Source organism: Cyanistes caeruleus, chromosome 5, assembly GCF_971803275.1.
Source record: "Cyanistes caeruleus chromosome 5, bCyaCae1.hap1.1, whole genome shotgun sequence".
Taxonomy (NCBI): domain Eukaryota; kingdom Metazoa; phylum Chordata; class Aves; order Passeriformes; family Paridae; genus Cyanistes; species Cyanistes caeruleus.
The window spans coordinates 31,038,602-31,053,552 of record NC_141705.1 but is presented as its reverse complement, the minus strand read 5'-3'; the positions used below and the strand labels follow the sequence as shown (position 1 = coordinate 31,053,552).

Genomic DNA, 14,951 nt, shown 5'->3' with positions numbered 1-14,951 from the left:
AAAGACAAAATTAACTATGCCTACTTGTATGTATTATATAGACCTTTAGGGCATGCTGGATAACATGCTGTTTCATTTTACTTATGAGCAACAAAATGTTTCATTATCCCTGTCAGATAATGAACAGGTACAAGAACTGAATCAAATGCATTCCCTTAACAGTGCAATCCAAGATGATCAGAAATGTGGTGGAAGCAAGATGTTGTGAATAAAAGAGGCTTCTGGAAAGGCTTCTGGAGGCTTCCTTCTGGAAAGCCTCTTTGTAACAAGGTTTATGATGGCATCTAGTTCCATGCTCATCCATTTCACAGATGGTGCAGAGGCATCCTTGAGCAGATGTACTGCTCTGCATGGTGGCTGAGAAGAATTCCAAATTGGAGCTAAAAACTAAGTTGAATAATTAAGTTCAGGGCAAATAAGTCAGGGTACTTAACTATACCAATACTTATCAATTATACTTATTAAATGACAGCAACAGCAAAAAACTCATCTTGAAATATTCTGGCCTCTGAAGCATCCTATTTCTTTTCCAGAAGCAAGAGAAACTAAAGAAAGCAAGAAAGAAGAGCACCCTTTTGAGGCTGCTAGCTGAGTGACACCCTGAAATCACCTCCAGTGAATGAAAGTTTGCAGTGAGACCCTTTCTGTTCACCAAGAGCACTGGAACTGCTGCAGCTGTAGTCACTGGGTGTGGGATGGGGCTTTTAATCCTGAGAGTGGTCTATGCTAAGACAGAGAGACTCCAGCCCCAAGCAGTCCTACAGGTACACGTGATTCTAACCAACTCAAAAATTACATCTGTGAGAGGAAGGTTGGGTTTAGGATTACAGACTAATGAGTCCCTACTATAGCTGACATAGTAATATAATTTTTCCATTTACACTGCATTCCTAATTTGTCATCTCATATGACATGTTTTTCTTACCTCAGTATAGGCTCAGAGCTTCTGAATATAGAAGACACACAAAATAATTTTACTTTACAGATGGTCATTAGACAGTCATTTATTTTCAGTGTGCTAAAAAGTCAACATTTTGTGTTCCTATAAAAAGAATTTGACCACATACTGCATTTGCACTTATCAAATGAATATGTAGAAACGTTCCAACAAAATAAATCCTTTAAATAATGCTGGTAAATATGTCTTCAGAATAGGTATTAGCTTAAATAAAACTGGAGCACCTTGCAATGTCACTACTGAAAATTTCACTTACTTCATTGGAACACCTGTATAAGAGACCAAAAAACAACACAAGCAAATTCATGATTTGGAGATTTATTTGCAAGACAAGCAAGTTTCTTGGTTTTGAGTAGAGTAAGCAAACATTCTGTCCAGTCACCACAACCAATGATCAGCAATTCAAAAGACAGAAACGGGTGAAATCTCTGTGAAATTTGAATTTGATTAAGGAAGTTTTCTGAGTAAATACAGGGACAGGAGATAATACAAATGTCTAAATATATGCAAAGTATCTTTGAAATCATTTCACTGCTTTGGTGGTGGTTATGTCTGCACTAGAAAGATGTGCTCAGGCAGCTTTACCCTAGGAAGCATCCTGGCAGCAAAGTCCTGCCATTGCAATAGCTTGAGAAAAGGAAAACAAAAACACCCACTAGCAATGAAAAAAGCTTGCAATGAAAAGATGCATCACTCTTGTGACAGATGGGATATCCCAGCACAAACCAATAACAAGCAGATTGCAAATTCTACGCCCACTAGGTTACTTAAACTTATCTTGTACACCTCATTTTTTTTTCCATTCATACTTCTGCATGTCCACGTTTCTAAGATTCAGCCACATCTTTAGGTCACGTTGCAGAGAACAATAGCTGCAAGCATTATTAACAAGGTACAAGTGCAAGCTTGGCACAACTGTATGATCTCCCCTAGATTGTCACAAATTATGCATTAGAAATTCTTACCAGGAATAATTACAAAAGCAGCACTTTGTTTAAAATGATAGTATTGCTAATGCCCCTAGGAGTAGGGCAGCACCTCAGAATTCTATTTTTACAGGGTGTACAAATACCAGTTTTGACAGAATGTGTAAAGGAGACCATGAGGGAGAGAACCAAGTCAATAACAACTCTAAAATAAGAGCCTTTCAGAAAAAACCTGACATCTATACTCAGTGGAAAAAAGAAGGGGAAAAAAACAAAGGAAAACAGAACAAAAAAAAAAAAAAATCAGGAGAAAACAATTTAGCAAGACTAGGGCAGAGTTGCTCTTCAGTACAGGAGCAGTCATCTTCATGCCATCTTCAGCATAATACCCAATGGGTATGGATCATCCAAAGGAAAAAGTGCCAATGTCTGATGAGCAGAAGCACAACAAATTCCCAGGAACATGCAGAAGAAATTGAACAAAAATGGGTATGTTAGGTAAATACAAAATATTTTTGGAGATTGCCTACAAAGGAGACAAGTATTATGCCACAAAAATTTAGAAAATCAAGGCAGTTTCCCATCAACCAATACAATGTTTGTAGTTGAAAATATTATCAGGCACTGCAATAGTGGGATGCACTGGATGGGCAAGAGAAAAAGGAATCAGATCTGCAAAAAACAACATTATGTACACAAATTTGTAAGTGAAAATACAAAAAACCAGATTATTCGCCAAAAAATTCTTCAAAAACCTTTGCTGCAAGAGTAAGAAAATCTGACTGCATTTTGAGCTTGACATTAGATATATATGCTAAGACACAAATTACTGTCTTCTCCATACTTACCAGTACACAGAGAAGATGAAAAGCTCTTCTACTGAGCTTGATGAGGATTACTTTGTTAACACTGTAGTCCTGAAAGTTTGCATCCAGAACAGTTAGAATGAGCTTGGCCAATGAAGATTATGTGCACATGACACTCATCAATACAAAAATTCCTGTGGTAGCTGTCTCAATAACCATGAACTACAAAAACACAGAAATTTTTCTGATGCATCCTAAGAACTAAAGCCAGCACCTGTGTCTAGGTAGAGGAAAAGCTTACTGTCCTCCCTCCCCTCAGGAATGCTGAATATTGTTCTCCTGTGTATGAGAGACTGTAATTTCTGGAGTGTGTATATCCACAAGCAATACACAAAAGTATGAGTTACAATGTGCCAGCAGATGTTGGAGTAGGGAAAAAAAATCAACGTTAAATGAAAAGCTCCTTTCTGCAAAAACCACCAAATTAGGAGATATTTCTGGATGTATCTGTAAATTCATGAACCCAAACTACACAAAATTAAGCAACCTTTGATTTGAGTAACTTCTGCAACACAGTAAAAGCCAGTAGTATTTACATATGCTTTAATACAAATGTGGTTCTGTACATACCCAAGACAAGACAGAGCCAATGCTATGAAAATCCTTAGCGACAGGTGTTGGAATGTGTTACCTCATCAGGAACGGAGAGTAAGATGGGTTTATAAGCACTGCAGAGATTCTCAACAGTACAGTTCTTCAGACAAGGGGGGGGAAAACAAACAACAACAACAAAAAAAAAACAACAAAAGAGAACTGAAAAATTAGTGGTCACAGACAGCCAGACTGAGAAATTTCCAAAGGAATATTATACATATATATAATGATGTAATTCACAACAGAACCACTCATCTGCACAGTGAGGCTACAGCAGCAAAACCCCAATTTACTCTGATTAATGAACACAATAAGGAATAATGAGTTCCTAGAAAGTAGAAGAGGATAAATATATCAAGAGTATACTTGTGTGACCAGTCAATGCTAGTACAAGGACAACCAGTCCTTGACCTAAGTGACAATTTCAGTTTGTAACTCTACAAAGGACACTACTGCAGTAGTAATCATGGGTGGTCTCTTGTATTTTCTTTATTCCCAAGTGTATTCTCGAAGAATCAATTTTCAGACTTAATAGCTTGCATACCTACTATACATGAAATTGTAAGTAGCTTCCTATAATGCACTCACCCCAGGAAATACAGGTCAGGCCCTTACCTATATTCAACTTTATTACAACACTATCAGTGAACCAATAAAAATCCTATTCCAATCCAGAGTTCTGGGAGATCCCTCTGCTTACCACATTTTGGGTTTAAGGCTATGAGCAGTATAGTAGCCTTCTTACTCACTGGCAAGTATTGCAGACATAAAACGTGAAGCAAGACAGGCACTGACCTTGGTAAGAGATTTGCTATTGATTTCAGTAAAACCAGGATATCACTTTTAGGGAAGTTATTTCCAGAGATCAGGCATACTCCTGGAGGTGGTACTCTCTTGCAAAGGGGAAAGGTTATTTTGTAAAAGACTAACAGAATTTTATATCAACCTTTCTTTGACTAGCAAAGTCAAGAGGTGATACTTTTATTCTCATTACAGGAGTAGCAATGCTATGTAATATTGGTACAACAGCAAAAGCATATAAACTGACAGAAAATACATTTAGACAAATGAGAATTTAGGCATTATGAGAATCATAGAATGGGTTGGAAGCAACCTTAAAGATCATCTAGTTCCAACCCCCTGCTATGGGTGGGGACACTTTACACTACACCAGGTTGCTCAAAGCATCATCCAGCCTGGCTTTGAACACTTCAAGGAATGCAGCATCTACAACCTCACTGAGCCACCTTCCAATGTATCAACACTCTTCTTCAGCTGGGGATTTCAAAAGGATTTCCATGAACTCCTACAACATCTGAAAGTTGTATTTGATGATCAAAAAGGTCCCATTGAACCCTGTGTTCTAAGTGAGAGCTAATTCAGTGACAGAGATTCAGGGAAGGTTCAGAGATGTAATAATGGATAATGGGAATGTGTGGAAGAACCTAGGTTTTAAGAAGTAAAATAAAATTATGTGAACCTGCATGTTAGTTGCAGCACACTGCAATGCCCAAATGACAGAAGGCAAGCCTCAGCATTACACTGTCAGAGATAATATGGAGACGTCTTTAATGGTTTTTTTTAATAATTACTGTAATTAAGACAGGGCGTATTAATGTAAATAGATAAACTTTTTTATTTAAAGACCATTAATTCTTCATCCAAAATGAAACAAAAATGCAACTGAAGTAAGTGATTAATTTGCATTTATGCAACCTTTGATTCTTCATAATATGCAACTCCCATATTTTCAAAGTATTCTTTACAAAAAATGTCAAACCCTAGCTGTACTGGACTATTTCACCTGTGAAAATGAAAATACTTTTGTCTCCCAGATACAGACAGGGAGATGAATGTGCCCTTAAAAATCAAGGTAGACTAAGGAATCAAAAAAATGTTCATCAGTCATTCTGGAAAATGGAAACATAAAATGAAACCTGTAGTCACTACTGGGAAAAAGAATATTTGTAATTTTTTCCCAGAATGCAAAGATTTGTGAAACTTCTGCATGGTGTGATTTGATATCAATTTTCAAAGCTGATCCCTGTACTCATGCCCATCCACCACTTCGGGTCATCTCCACAGAGTTGGTCATGTTGTCTAGCCAAGTAACAAAGTTCTGGCAGCTGCACCATAACCTCAATAGGATTATACTTGGTACAGCTGAAACAGAAGAAATCACATTGACCTCAATACCAGGCATGGAGCTGACCTCTGTCAGCACAGGGGCAAACTACCTCTGTTGGTAACCTCTCCCTGATGATAAATCAGTTTTGCTAACCTTGCATCTGCAGCCAAAAACAAGCCCCAAACAAACAAACAACCAACCCCATGGTAATATGATATAAATAGACCTTATATTTCAGCACCAGATGTAGAATATCATGTACACATCAGGTTGAATGGGGTTTCTGTAAACCTAAATGAAAAAAGTACATATCCAGTCCAACTTACACAACAAAGGTAGCTGAACCTACCTTTCAGTTAAAGGTGTTAACTGAAAAAAATAATTAATCTGAAACCCTTCCAGCTGCTTAGTCTGTGTTTGCCTAAAGAATTTTAGTGCTTGATCACACATAGAAGTGTTTAAAATCAACTGCTTCTATCTTCTCTCATTTTAGAGAGCAGGGGTTCTTAGGAGAGGGTAGAGTCCAAATGAAGCATTGAAGGACTTTTTTGGAATTCCAGCAATGGAAAAGATGAGTCCTCCCCCACCAAGAAAACCCAACCCACCACCCAGGCCAAAACCCAAACAACCAAATTTAAGTCCCCAACTCAAGCACAGATGAGCTTTATATATATATATACTCTGATATAATCAAGACCTGAATTTTTAAGAAGACCAGTAGTCTAATAGCTGGTCTTCAAAAAAGCATATCCATCTATACAACCTGGCACTGTATTAGGAAATTTATAAAATTAATAGAATAAGCTGAAAATTTTTATTTCAAGAAGTCTGCCTCTTCATTAAAAGAAAAAAAAAAAAGTATAGAACATGAAACTTTTTACACATACTGGTCAGTTATTACCACAAAGCTACTTAGAAGCTATAGAAGTCACTATCTAAATGCTGTAAATACCTTTGCTGATTACTTTCAGTTGCTGTTCGGGAAAAAAAAAAAAAAAGAAAATATTAAGAAACTTGCAGCATGCTTGTCATCCAAATTTAAGTGATGTTCATTTGCATACTTTATCCATTCTTAAAAAACAAAGTAAGAAGTTACAGTTTTTTCTATCATTTAAGGCAGAAACCTTGGTTACCCCACCAGTGACTTCAGGAGGGCTACATTTGGAAAGAACTCTGGATTTGTTTAGTAGCAGCATTTGTATTATAGTCCCAAGCATTACTTAACTATGCATATTAGATGTAATAAACATGTTAACTTGTTCATTCAGTAAGCAAACATTTTTTGCTTTGTTAACAGTTTGTGTTCTGTTATCCTGAGGAATTCCTAGTAACACTTGTCTTTCTGAAACAAAGGTCTGTTATTGTTTCTCAGGAGTGGAATTGTGGTATTTAAGGCAGCTCAGAGATGTGACTAGAAGAAAAACTGCCAACACCAAGGGGGACAAGTCCTTACTGACCTTGCAAAACTGAACTGTGATGCAAAGCATTGAATTGACACTGCAAAGTTTCTACTGCCCTAGGAAAGCAAGCCTCACCAGGGAAACAGAATGGACATTGCCACCCCAGCACTGGATGCCTACTCTTGGCAGCATTTTCTGTCACTAACCTAGACTTGCTGACCATGTCTGACTGCTGGAAAGACATGAAGTATCTATGTTATAAAAGAAAAGTGGATGGCGTGAAAAGAAGTAGGAAAGAGATAAGATCAAAAGCAAATTGGATATTGCTAATGACAAAATTAAAGATGAAAAAAAAACTATATGAGAAAGGGGAAAACACCCAAAAAAATGACTTAAAAGAGACAGCAAATAGAGCATATGAGTGTCACTACCAACTGGCAGCAGATAACTAGAAAAAGCAATGTCTCTAAAAACTTTAAAATGCAGAATCTTGCAAAAAGAATAAATAGCTGAGCTTGACAGACACATTAGTAAGATAAATTATTAATTATTTGAAATACTCACCTCTTTTGGGTCACTAACAGCACAGCATCATTTAAACAAGTCTTTGAAACAAACCTTTGATTCAGTAAATTATTCAATCAAAACCAGTCTGAGGAACAACTTTATTGAAACTGTATTTTTATGCTCAGTTCTGTTCAACAATTGGCAAAATTCAGCATCTCCTCTAGATATTTTCCCTTCTCCCAAACAGCTTACCATTTAATACTGGAAGTTATTAATTTCTGAAATAATGTTCATTGCCATCAACATCTCAGTTTTTATCAGAGCCCTGAATTTGTGCTATAACTTGATCTTCTAAGTTCTCTTCCTTGAGTCAAGTCTTTGTCGGACTACCCATAGTCTCTCAGGGCACAAAATGAAGTCCACGGTTCACCTGTGACAAAAAGAATGATTTCATTAGTCTCAATTCATAAGAGGAGTTTCATTCATTAGATAAAACAATCTTTACTAGAGCATTTAATATTATAATTTTAAAACTAAAAAACAAAACATCATCAAGAACAGTATTTTTCTGAAAAGGCTGATGATATCTCCAATCTGGATATCAAAAGACAGCTCCATCCTTATTTAAAAATTTTTATTCTAGAAAATGCAGTAAGAGAGGAGCACTCTACAACTAGATTCCTACACTGCTTAAATCAAAACCAAGGGCCAGTTTTAAAAGCCTCCAAAATTAAATTCTCACTGATAGATTCCCAACCCTAATTCTGGAACAGCTGTACTATTCAGCAAAGAATGGGGGAAAAAAATAAAAAATAAGTAGCTGTGTTACTTAGTTCTTTCAAGAGTGACTTTACTGATCTTAAGAGATTTTAGAGAGATTACCCTTACTCAAGATTACCCTTGAGTTCATTGTATTCTTTTGAGCACTCACAGAGCTGTCTTCACAGAACTCTTGGGATCTAAAGCAGGTGAGGCAGATTGAGCACAGAACATGGGGGCTTTTTCCCTTTGTCATTGCCATCTCATTCAGAAAAGCAGTTACCACACATAGGTAAGTTTAAGCATGTGTGCAGTCCCAGTGAAATTAGCTGTATCTTGTTGCCCTGGGGCCTCAGCAATGTCAAACTTCCTCTATGCCTTCTTCACTAGTAACAAAGTTTTAGCAACAAAACATTTGGGCCAAGGAAGTGGAAAACTAGAAAAAAGTACAAAAACCCAAATACACCTATCACAGAACAGAGATCAGCGAGAAGCGGGTGAATGCAGCTTTCTGCCCTGGTTTGGTAGGTGCTAGTCACCAGCTTGGGCACCAGTCCCTGGATTCTCCCAACCCAGGCCAAGAGTTAGCAGACAGGACAGTGTTAGCACACAGGAGTGAGGGTGAGACTGCTGGGCCTCCCTTCTCACACTGGACTCTGTTGGAGGGGGTAGCCAGGGAACCTCTGGACCTCAGCACACGAAGAACCCAGAAAAAAAGCAACCCGCCAGGCCAAGAGAACAGTTTCAAAAGGAAGAGAAAGAAGAGCAAGAGGTGTAATACCATTCAAGAAAACTTTCTTCATTGACCTTAAGAATGGTCCAGCCCTGCAATCACTGAGTACCCAAATCCGCCTGTCACCAAAAAGAACGGGTGTGTGTTGACATTTTAATGTCACTACCAGAAAACTAATCTCCACAGTCCAAGACTTAGAACTGCTCCCTCACCTTGTTCTTGATGCATTGTTTTTCTTGGTGTGGGTAACAACAAAGGCATAAGGATACCAGCAATCACCACATTTGAGTGGACTATTACACAAATCACTTAAACGAGCTCCTCGGTTTTCTGAGATGCTCTGATTTGATGTTGACAGTTTCAAATAAAAATTCCACTTGTTAAAAGTACCAAGAGTTTTTTAATACACCTTCCCTATGGGTAGTAATTGCATCTTCCCAGGGTGGATCTGCTGAATGATCTATGAATATTTATAATGGTAAATGAGACAAGGATTTACACAAAACTTCTTTCTGAAACAATCTGTTCTCATTCTTTTTAAAAACTAGTTATTAAAGAAAGCACAACAGTTTAAGGTTCAAGCTGCATGAATATGCTACTGAGATATGGTCATTAAAATCCTTATGCCTTGAATGTTTCCCTTGAACTTTGTTTCAAAGTTAAAAGATTACAGATATCATAAACCAAATTCAGTCTTTGTGTAGGTCAGCTTTAAATTGCAGCTATTCCCATCAGGACTGAATTGGTGTCAGGCAACTCTTGGATTACAAGCCACCATAAAAGAAATAACAGACCAGAACTATTAAACTTATTACAAGTCAAGTACATTAAATAAAAGAGGATCCTACCAGTTGCATCATCAGCTTCTGTGTCTAGAAGAGCATCTATTGAAGCCATGCTTGTGCCTATGAAGGAGTCTGTGGTATCAGACACTCCTCGCTTGCTGAGACCAACTTCTTTGAGTTACTGACTCCTCTGCTTTGATCAGTGTCTTTTACTAACCTTCTGACTGTCAGGAAGGTTACACCACTTGTTGAGAAGGTTTTTCTAGGCCTTCCTACTATTCCCCAATGCACTTTTTAAATCGTAAGTCCACAGGTTCAATTTGTAGTATCTTCCAATAGATATGTATATAATAGGGAGTAGGACAGAGATGCAAGATGTTTTCCCCCACCAAATCCACCTTTTTGTGAAAGAGTTATATACTCCTTATTTCTGTTAGTCCTCTCTTGCAAAGAGGGAAGAAAATCTTCAGTGAGATACATTTTCTTCAGGAGGCATCTTCTGTTCCTCCCTGACCTTTTTCCAGTGGAATTTTCATCCTGTGTCCTTTTTCCTCAATTAATGTGCCAGCAAGACTTAATATAAGTTGTTGCAAAAGTAGAAGTTTCTTTCTTATTACATTTCTGTAAAAACTCATAACTGCCTTTGGCATTACCAAGTTACAAATTAGTTGTATAAAGGTATGTATAAATCAGATTATTGTTAATGTCTCTTCCTGAATAATCTGCATTAGGATAAACAAGACTTGGGAGACTTTAGTCTTCAAACTTACAAATTATAGGCCAGGGTCTTCTAAATACTTATTCCCTGTTACAAATTTATTTGTCTGAGTAACCCCTTCCTAACTGAAGGCCCAATTTAATAGTGGTGCTCACATAAATAAAGTTATGCAAACACTTAGAACACCTTTTTAAAACTCGTGTTATTTCCAAAGAGTCCTTTAAATCCATTTACTAACCCCTCTCCCCCATATTTTAAAGAAAAAAAAAACCCAACAAACTCAAACTTAAGAACTTTAAAAGGTTGCTCCTATTTTTCTCCTAAACCAAGACTAGAAACTATTTAGCACATTGCACCAAGTGTCTATTTGTTTTAATTAATCCTTAATTTCAGAGAGTCAAGCAGTATCTAGTTCATGTTCCAGTCTCAAACAACTTATGTTCAGAAGAATGCTCTATTTGCCTAGCTGTTGCCAGTTTATTGCAGTTCTTAACAGTCACTATGACAGAAAAGGCAAGAACAAGAAATGCAGTAAGAGTGAGCAAGTGAGCACGTGTTGAGATTCAGGAGGGATTACACGGTATCTACAGCAGAGAGTATGCACATACATAGAACCAAGGATTCAGTTTTGTCTCCAGAAAACAGACACCACGTTTATTTCAGACTTTACCAGACTTGTCCATATTGCAAACTACCCACAGAAGTGCTAAAGCACAGATTTATTAATTCGGGAGGAGGAGGAGGAGAATATCACCCATTCCCCTAGAATAACCCAAGTAACATGCCTGTCTCAACCCTTTCTCCCTCCACCTACAAATCGTCCAGGGAACAAGGGTAGTCAAGTGCTCACTGGGACTTGTGGAGTTGGAGTCTCCTCTCAATTACACGCTATTGCACGTGCTACCCTGCCGGCTCCCGTCAATGAAATTTCTGCCAATGAAAGCAGGAAGATACTACAGCTTTCAGAATTTACCTCATTGGCAACTGTAGGGAGGAAAAAATTAAAATCTGTTACTCTTCATTTTGATCTCGTGTGTGGCACTCCACTATGGCAGAATGAAACTGAAGCAGACAATCCACTTGAATTACCTGAATTAACCTTAGAAAGATAAGCATGCCACTGCTTGCCAGAGTCCAACCCAAGATACCTTCCTCAGGCTAGCTCAGAGCAAAGCCCAGGCTCAAAATTCACCCCCTCAGATGAATTTTAAACCACTGACTAATGAACTGAGTGCAGTAGTAATGAAGACCCTGACAGCCCAATTGTGGAAAAAAATAAAAGCAGCTTCTCAGTTGTCAGTGAGTGAAATTCTGCTTTCATTACCAATACAGCTCTCTTCCCATGCTCCTGTATTTTTTTCAATGAAAGATGCATAGGGCTTGGAGTGCACATATTTGGTACACGTGCACAGCAGCTGGTCTGACATGATAAAGCAGAATGAATCTGAAGAAGTTCCTGCCTGTCTGACCAATAATCCATGAACTAAGAGGGATTTACTCAATAGACCAGCACAGATTCTATCCTGTCAAAATTAGAGATTTTTTTTTTTTTAAGTGCCTAAAGCTGTTTTCTGTTAGATGTTTTCCATTCCCCAAAGACCTAGACGGTAAGTAGGAGGTGAACAAAGGTGGGGGAGGGAATTGTCTGAATCCTGCAATGTTTATAACTTCGTATTCGCTTGATTTGAAGCTCCAACCATAGAATTTGTTACTGGAGACATTTCTGTAACTCAAAGAAAATCAATCAGAAGAACAGCATCCAGCATGCACAGACACACACTGTATGCCAAGGCAGCAGCATCCCCGGTACCGTGTCTGAATTTCATTCTTAAATACGGACTTACTTGCCATTCCCTTTTGCTAGGTGGGAACTGCCGAGAGCTAAAAATAACACCAGGATTCAGTGGCGGGAGCTAAAAATACCCTTTCCCGCTCGATTACCGACTCGGCAGGAAAGACGGAGCTCTTGGCATCTGTCACAGCCGATAACCGCCAGCTGGGGACGGAGGCAAAGAGCCCAGCGCCGGAGTTGGGCGCTCGGGGAAAGTTTCAGCGGCAGACGAAGAGGCCGCGGCGCCGCATCCCGGGGCCACGGGACCCCCGCCCACCCCAGCCCGGGCGGCGCCCCCGGGCCTCCCCGCCGCCCCTTACCCGCGTTTCGCAGCTTCTTGTTGCGGTAGACGGAGAGGATGACCAGGAGGTTGCCCAGCAGGTCCACCGCGATGGTGAAGATGAGGATGGCAGCCAAAGCGGAGGTCACCCAGGGCTGGCGGCGCGGGGCGCCCTCGGCCGGCGGGTCCCGCGGGAGGACGGAGCTGTTCAGCTCGCTCTCGTTCACTCTCATCCTGCCGCCGCCTCCCAGGGCGCAACCGGGTACCGGCGGAGCGGGCGCGCTCGCCAGCGCTGCCTCCGGCGGGGGCGGCTCGGGTCAGCTCGGGGCGGGGGTCGCGGCCGCCCTGCGCCGCGGGGCTGCCCGCCCTAGGGCGGAGCGGGGCCGGCGGGAGCGGGCGCGCCTCCCATGGCGGCCGGCGCCGCCACTCCAGGCAGGAAGTTTCCCCGAAGTGTGCATGTGCCGCGGCGGGACACTTTTATAGCCCGCCCGCGCCGCCGCCCCGCCCGCCGCCACCGCTGCCGCCAGGTGACACCGAGCCGCCCCCGCGCCGGCACGTGCGCGGCCGCGGCCCCAGCTGCCGCCGCGGCGCCACAGCGCCCCCCCGCGGCGGCCGCGCCGCCCCATTCACAGCGCGCTCCGCTTCCCCATTCATGCTCCCGGCCGCTCCATTCAGCGCCGGCCGCTCCATTCACCGGCGGAGGCGCGGCAGGGATCCACGGGGGTTGCTGTCTGCGGTTGGGCGGTTTGCGGCGCTCGGCGCTATTTTTAGCCCTCCTGGTTAACGCCGGCTCTTAATTAGGCGCCCGCCGAACTCCCTTCCCCTCCTCCCCCTCCTTTATTTAACATCGCACCCGCACGGTAACGTGAGCGCGGCGAGAAACCTCCCATCGGGGAGCGGGTCGGGGCTGCTATAAAAAGCTCCTCGCGAAGGAGGCTGGCTGGCTGGGCAGGGGGGGCGTCTGAGGACCCGCGTCCCGGGAGCACCACGTGCCGCCGCAGCGAGGGGGCGGCGGGGGGGACACGGCAGCCCCCCCTTCCTCCCCTGCAGCCCTGCTTCCTCCCCCGCAGCCCGGGCAGCGGGGGCGATCCGCACGGCGAAGACACAGGGAGAGGCAGCGGGGATGCCCTGTGCCACCCCTACGAGCCCTGCGAGGTCTGGCTCCCCCGTTCCCCAAAAGCAGCGTTTGCTTCAGACAAAGGAGGGAACGGGGAGCCATTGCCCAGCCGTGAGGAGGACCCGGTTGACTGAACAGGGTATCCCTTCACCCTCTCGTGCGGTGGGCGCTCTGGTAAATAAATAAAAACAACAACAACAAAAAAAGGCGCTTTCTTCTGATTGAACCTTCTCGCTCGCGTGGTATAGAGCTGTTGAAAATCTCTGAGCAAAGCGGGCGTGGGAATCACTCTGCCATTCAGGATAAGGGGCCGCGAGTGCGGATGGCACCGCGCGCTGTTCTCCGCTGAGCGCAGCGCTGGGGGCCAGGATACCCTGCGCACCCTCCGCCCTCCCGGCCGGAGCGCCCGTGGGGGTCCCGCGACTGGAGGGGAGGGGAAGCGGGGAGTCCGCCGAGGGAGCGCGGGGCTCCTCCAGGCGGGGCGCAGCCTGTGCCGGGCGCTGCGGAGCGCGGGCCGTGCCTTGCGCGGGGCGGGAGGGGCCGGCGTCGCGCAGCCTGTGCCGGGCCGCCCGGGCTGGCGGTGTGCGGTGGCGGCCGAGGCGGGGGATAACCAAAGCCCCCGCTGTGAGCAGCGGTTACGTAAGGCGGCGGCTGTGCCAGGACAGCGCGGGAGCGGCCGGCCCGCAGCCGCGGAGGGGCGCGGACAGGCAGGGCGGCGGCGGCGGCGGCACCCCCGACCGGGCGGGCGCCGCAGTCCCGACCTGCACGGCTGAGCGCCGGGGAAACCCCGAGCTTCCCGTTCACGCACGGTTTTCTTACACCACCGCGGGCAGCGGAGCGAGGAGCAGCGCCGCTCGGCTTCCCGCTTGTCTTTCGTGGGGGAAACGCTGATTTATTTGATCACTTATTGACTAACTAAATGCTCAATATTCCGGCAGCGTGTTTTCCCGCCGCCCCGATAAACAGCAGAGCCGGGGAGATGTGTCGGCACTACAGAGCATTCCTTCCAGTGTTCCCGAGGAGGGCAAAGCCCATCCACGGCTGGAGATGGAGAGCAGCAGCCCGCGCTACGGGAGGAGGTTGCGGGAGGAACCCCTGAGCGCGGCGCCGCAGCTGCTGGCCAGGGGGTGGTGGTGAGCACGTCCCGACATCCACATCCACCCACAGCAGCCCCCGCCCTCATCCTCCCCGGCAGCCTAGTGCATGTGTCCGTGTAGGTGCATAACAAGTAGGTTATCAAGCTGTGGGAGAAGATTAAAAATAGGAGGAGCCAGTATCAGGGGGATATCAGATCAAGGGCAGATGCACGTGGAGACAGGCAGAACCGCCTGGCCCTCAGCAGACCTCCA

General features: G+C 43.6%; 1 protein-coding gene across 1 annotated transcript; it reads right to left on the bottom strand.

Moving 5' to 3' along the window:
- Window positions 1–1,260: 1,260 nt before the first annotated feature.
- On the bottom strand, window positions 1,261–12,947 carry LOC111927977 (melatonin receptor type 1A-like). Its single transcript, XM_086889738.1, has 2 exons — window positions 12,526–12,947; window positions 1,261–7,809 (listed from the first exon to the last, which is right to left on the bottom strand). Exons 1-2 carry the CDS (start codon window positions 12,716–12,718, stop codon window positions 7,766–7,768), a joined length of 237 nt encoding a protein of 78 aa, XP_086745864.1. The 5' UTR covers window positions 12,719–12,947; the 3' UTR covers window positions 1,261–7,765.
- Window positions 12,948–14,951: the final 2,004 nt, after the last annotated feature.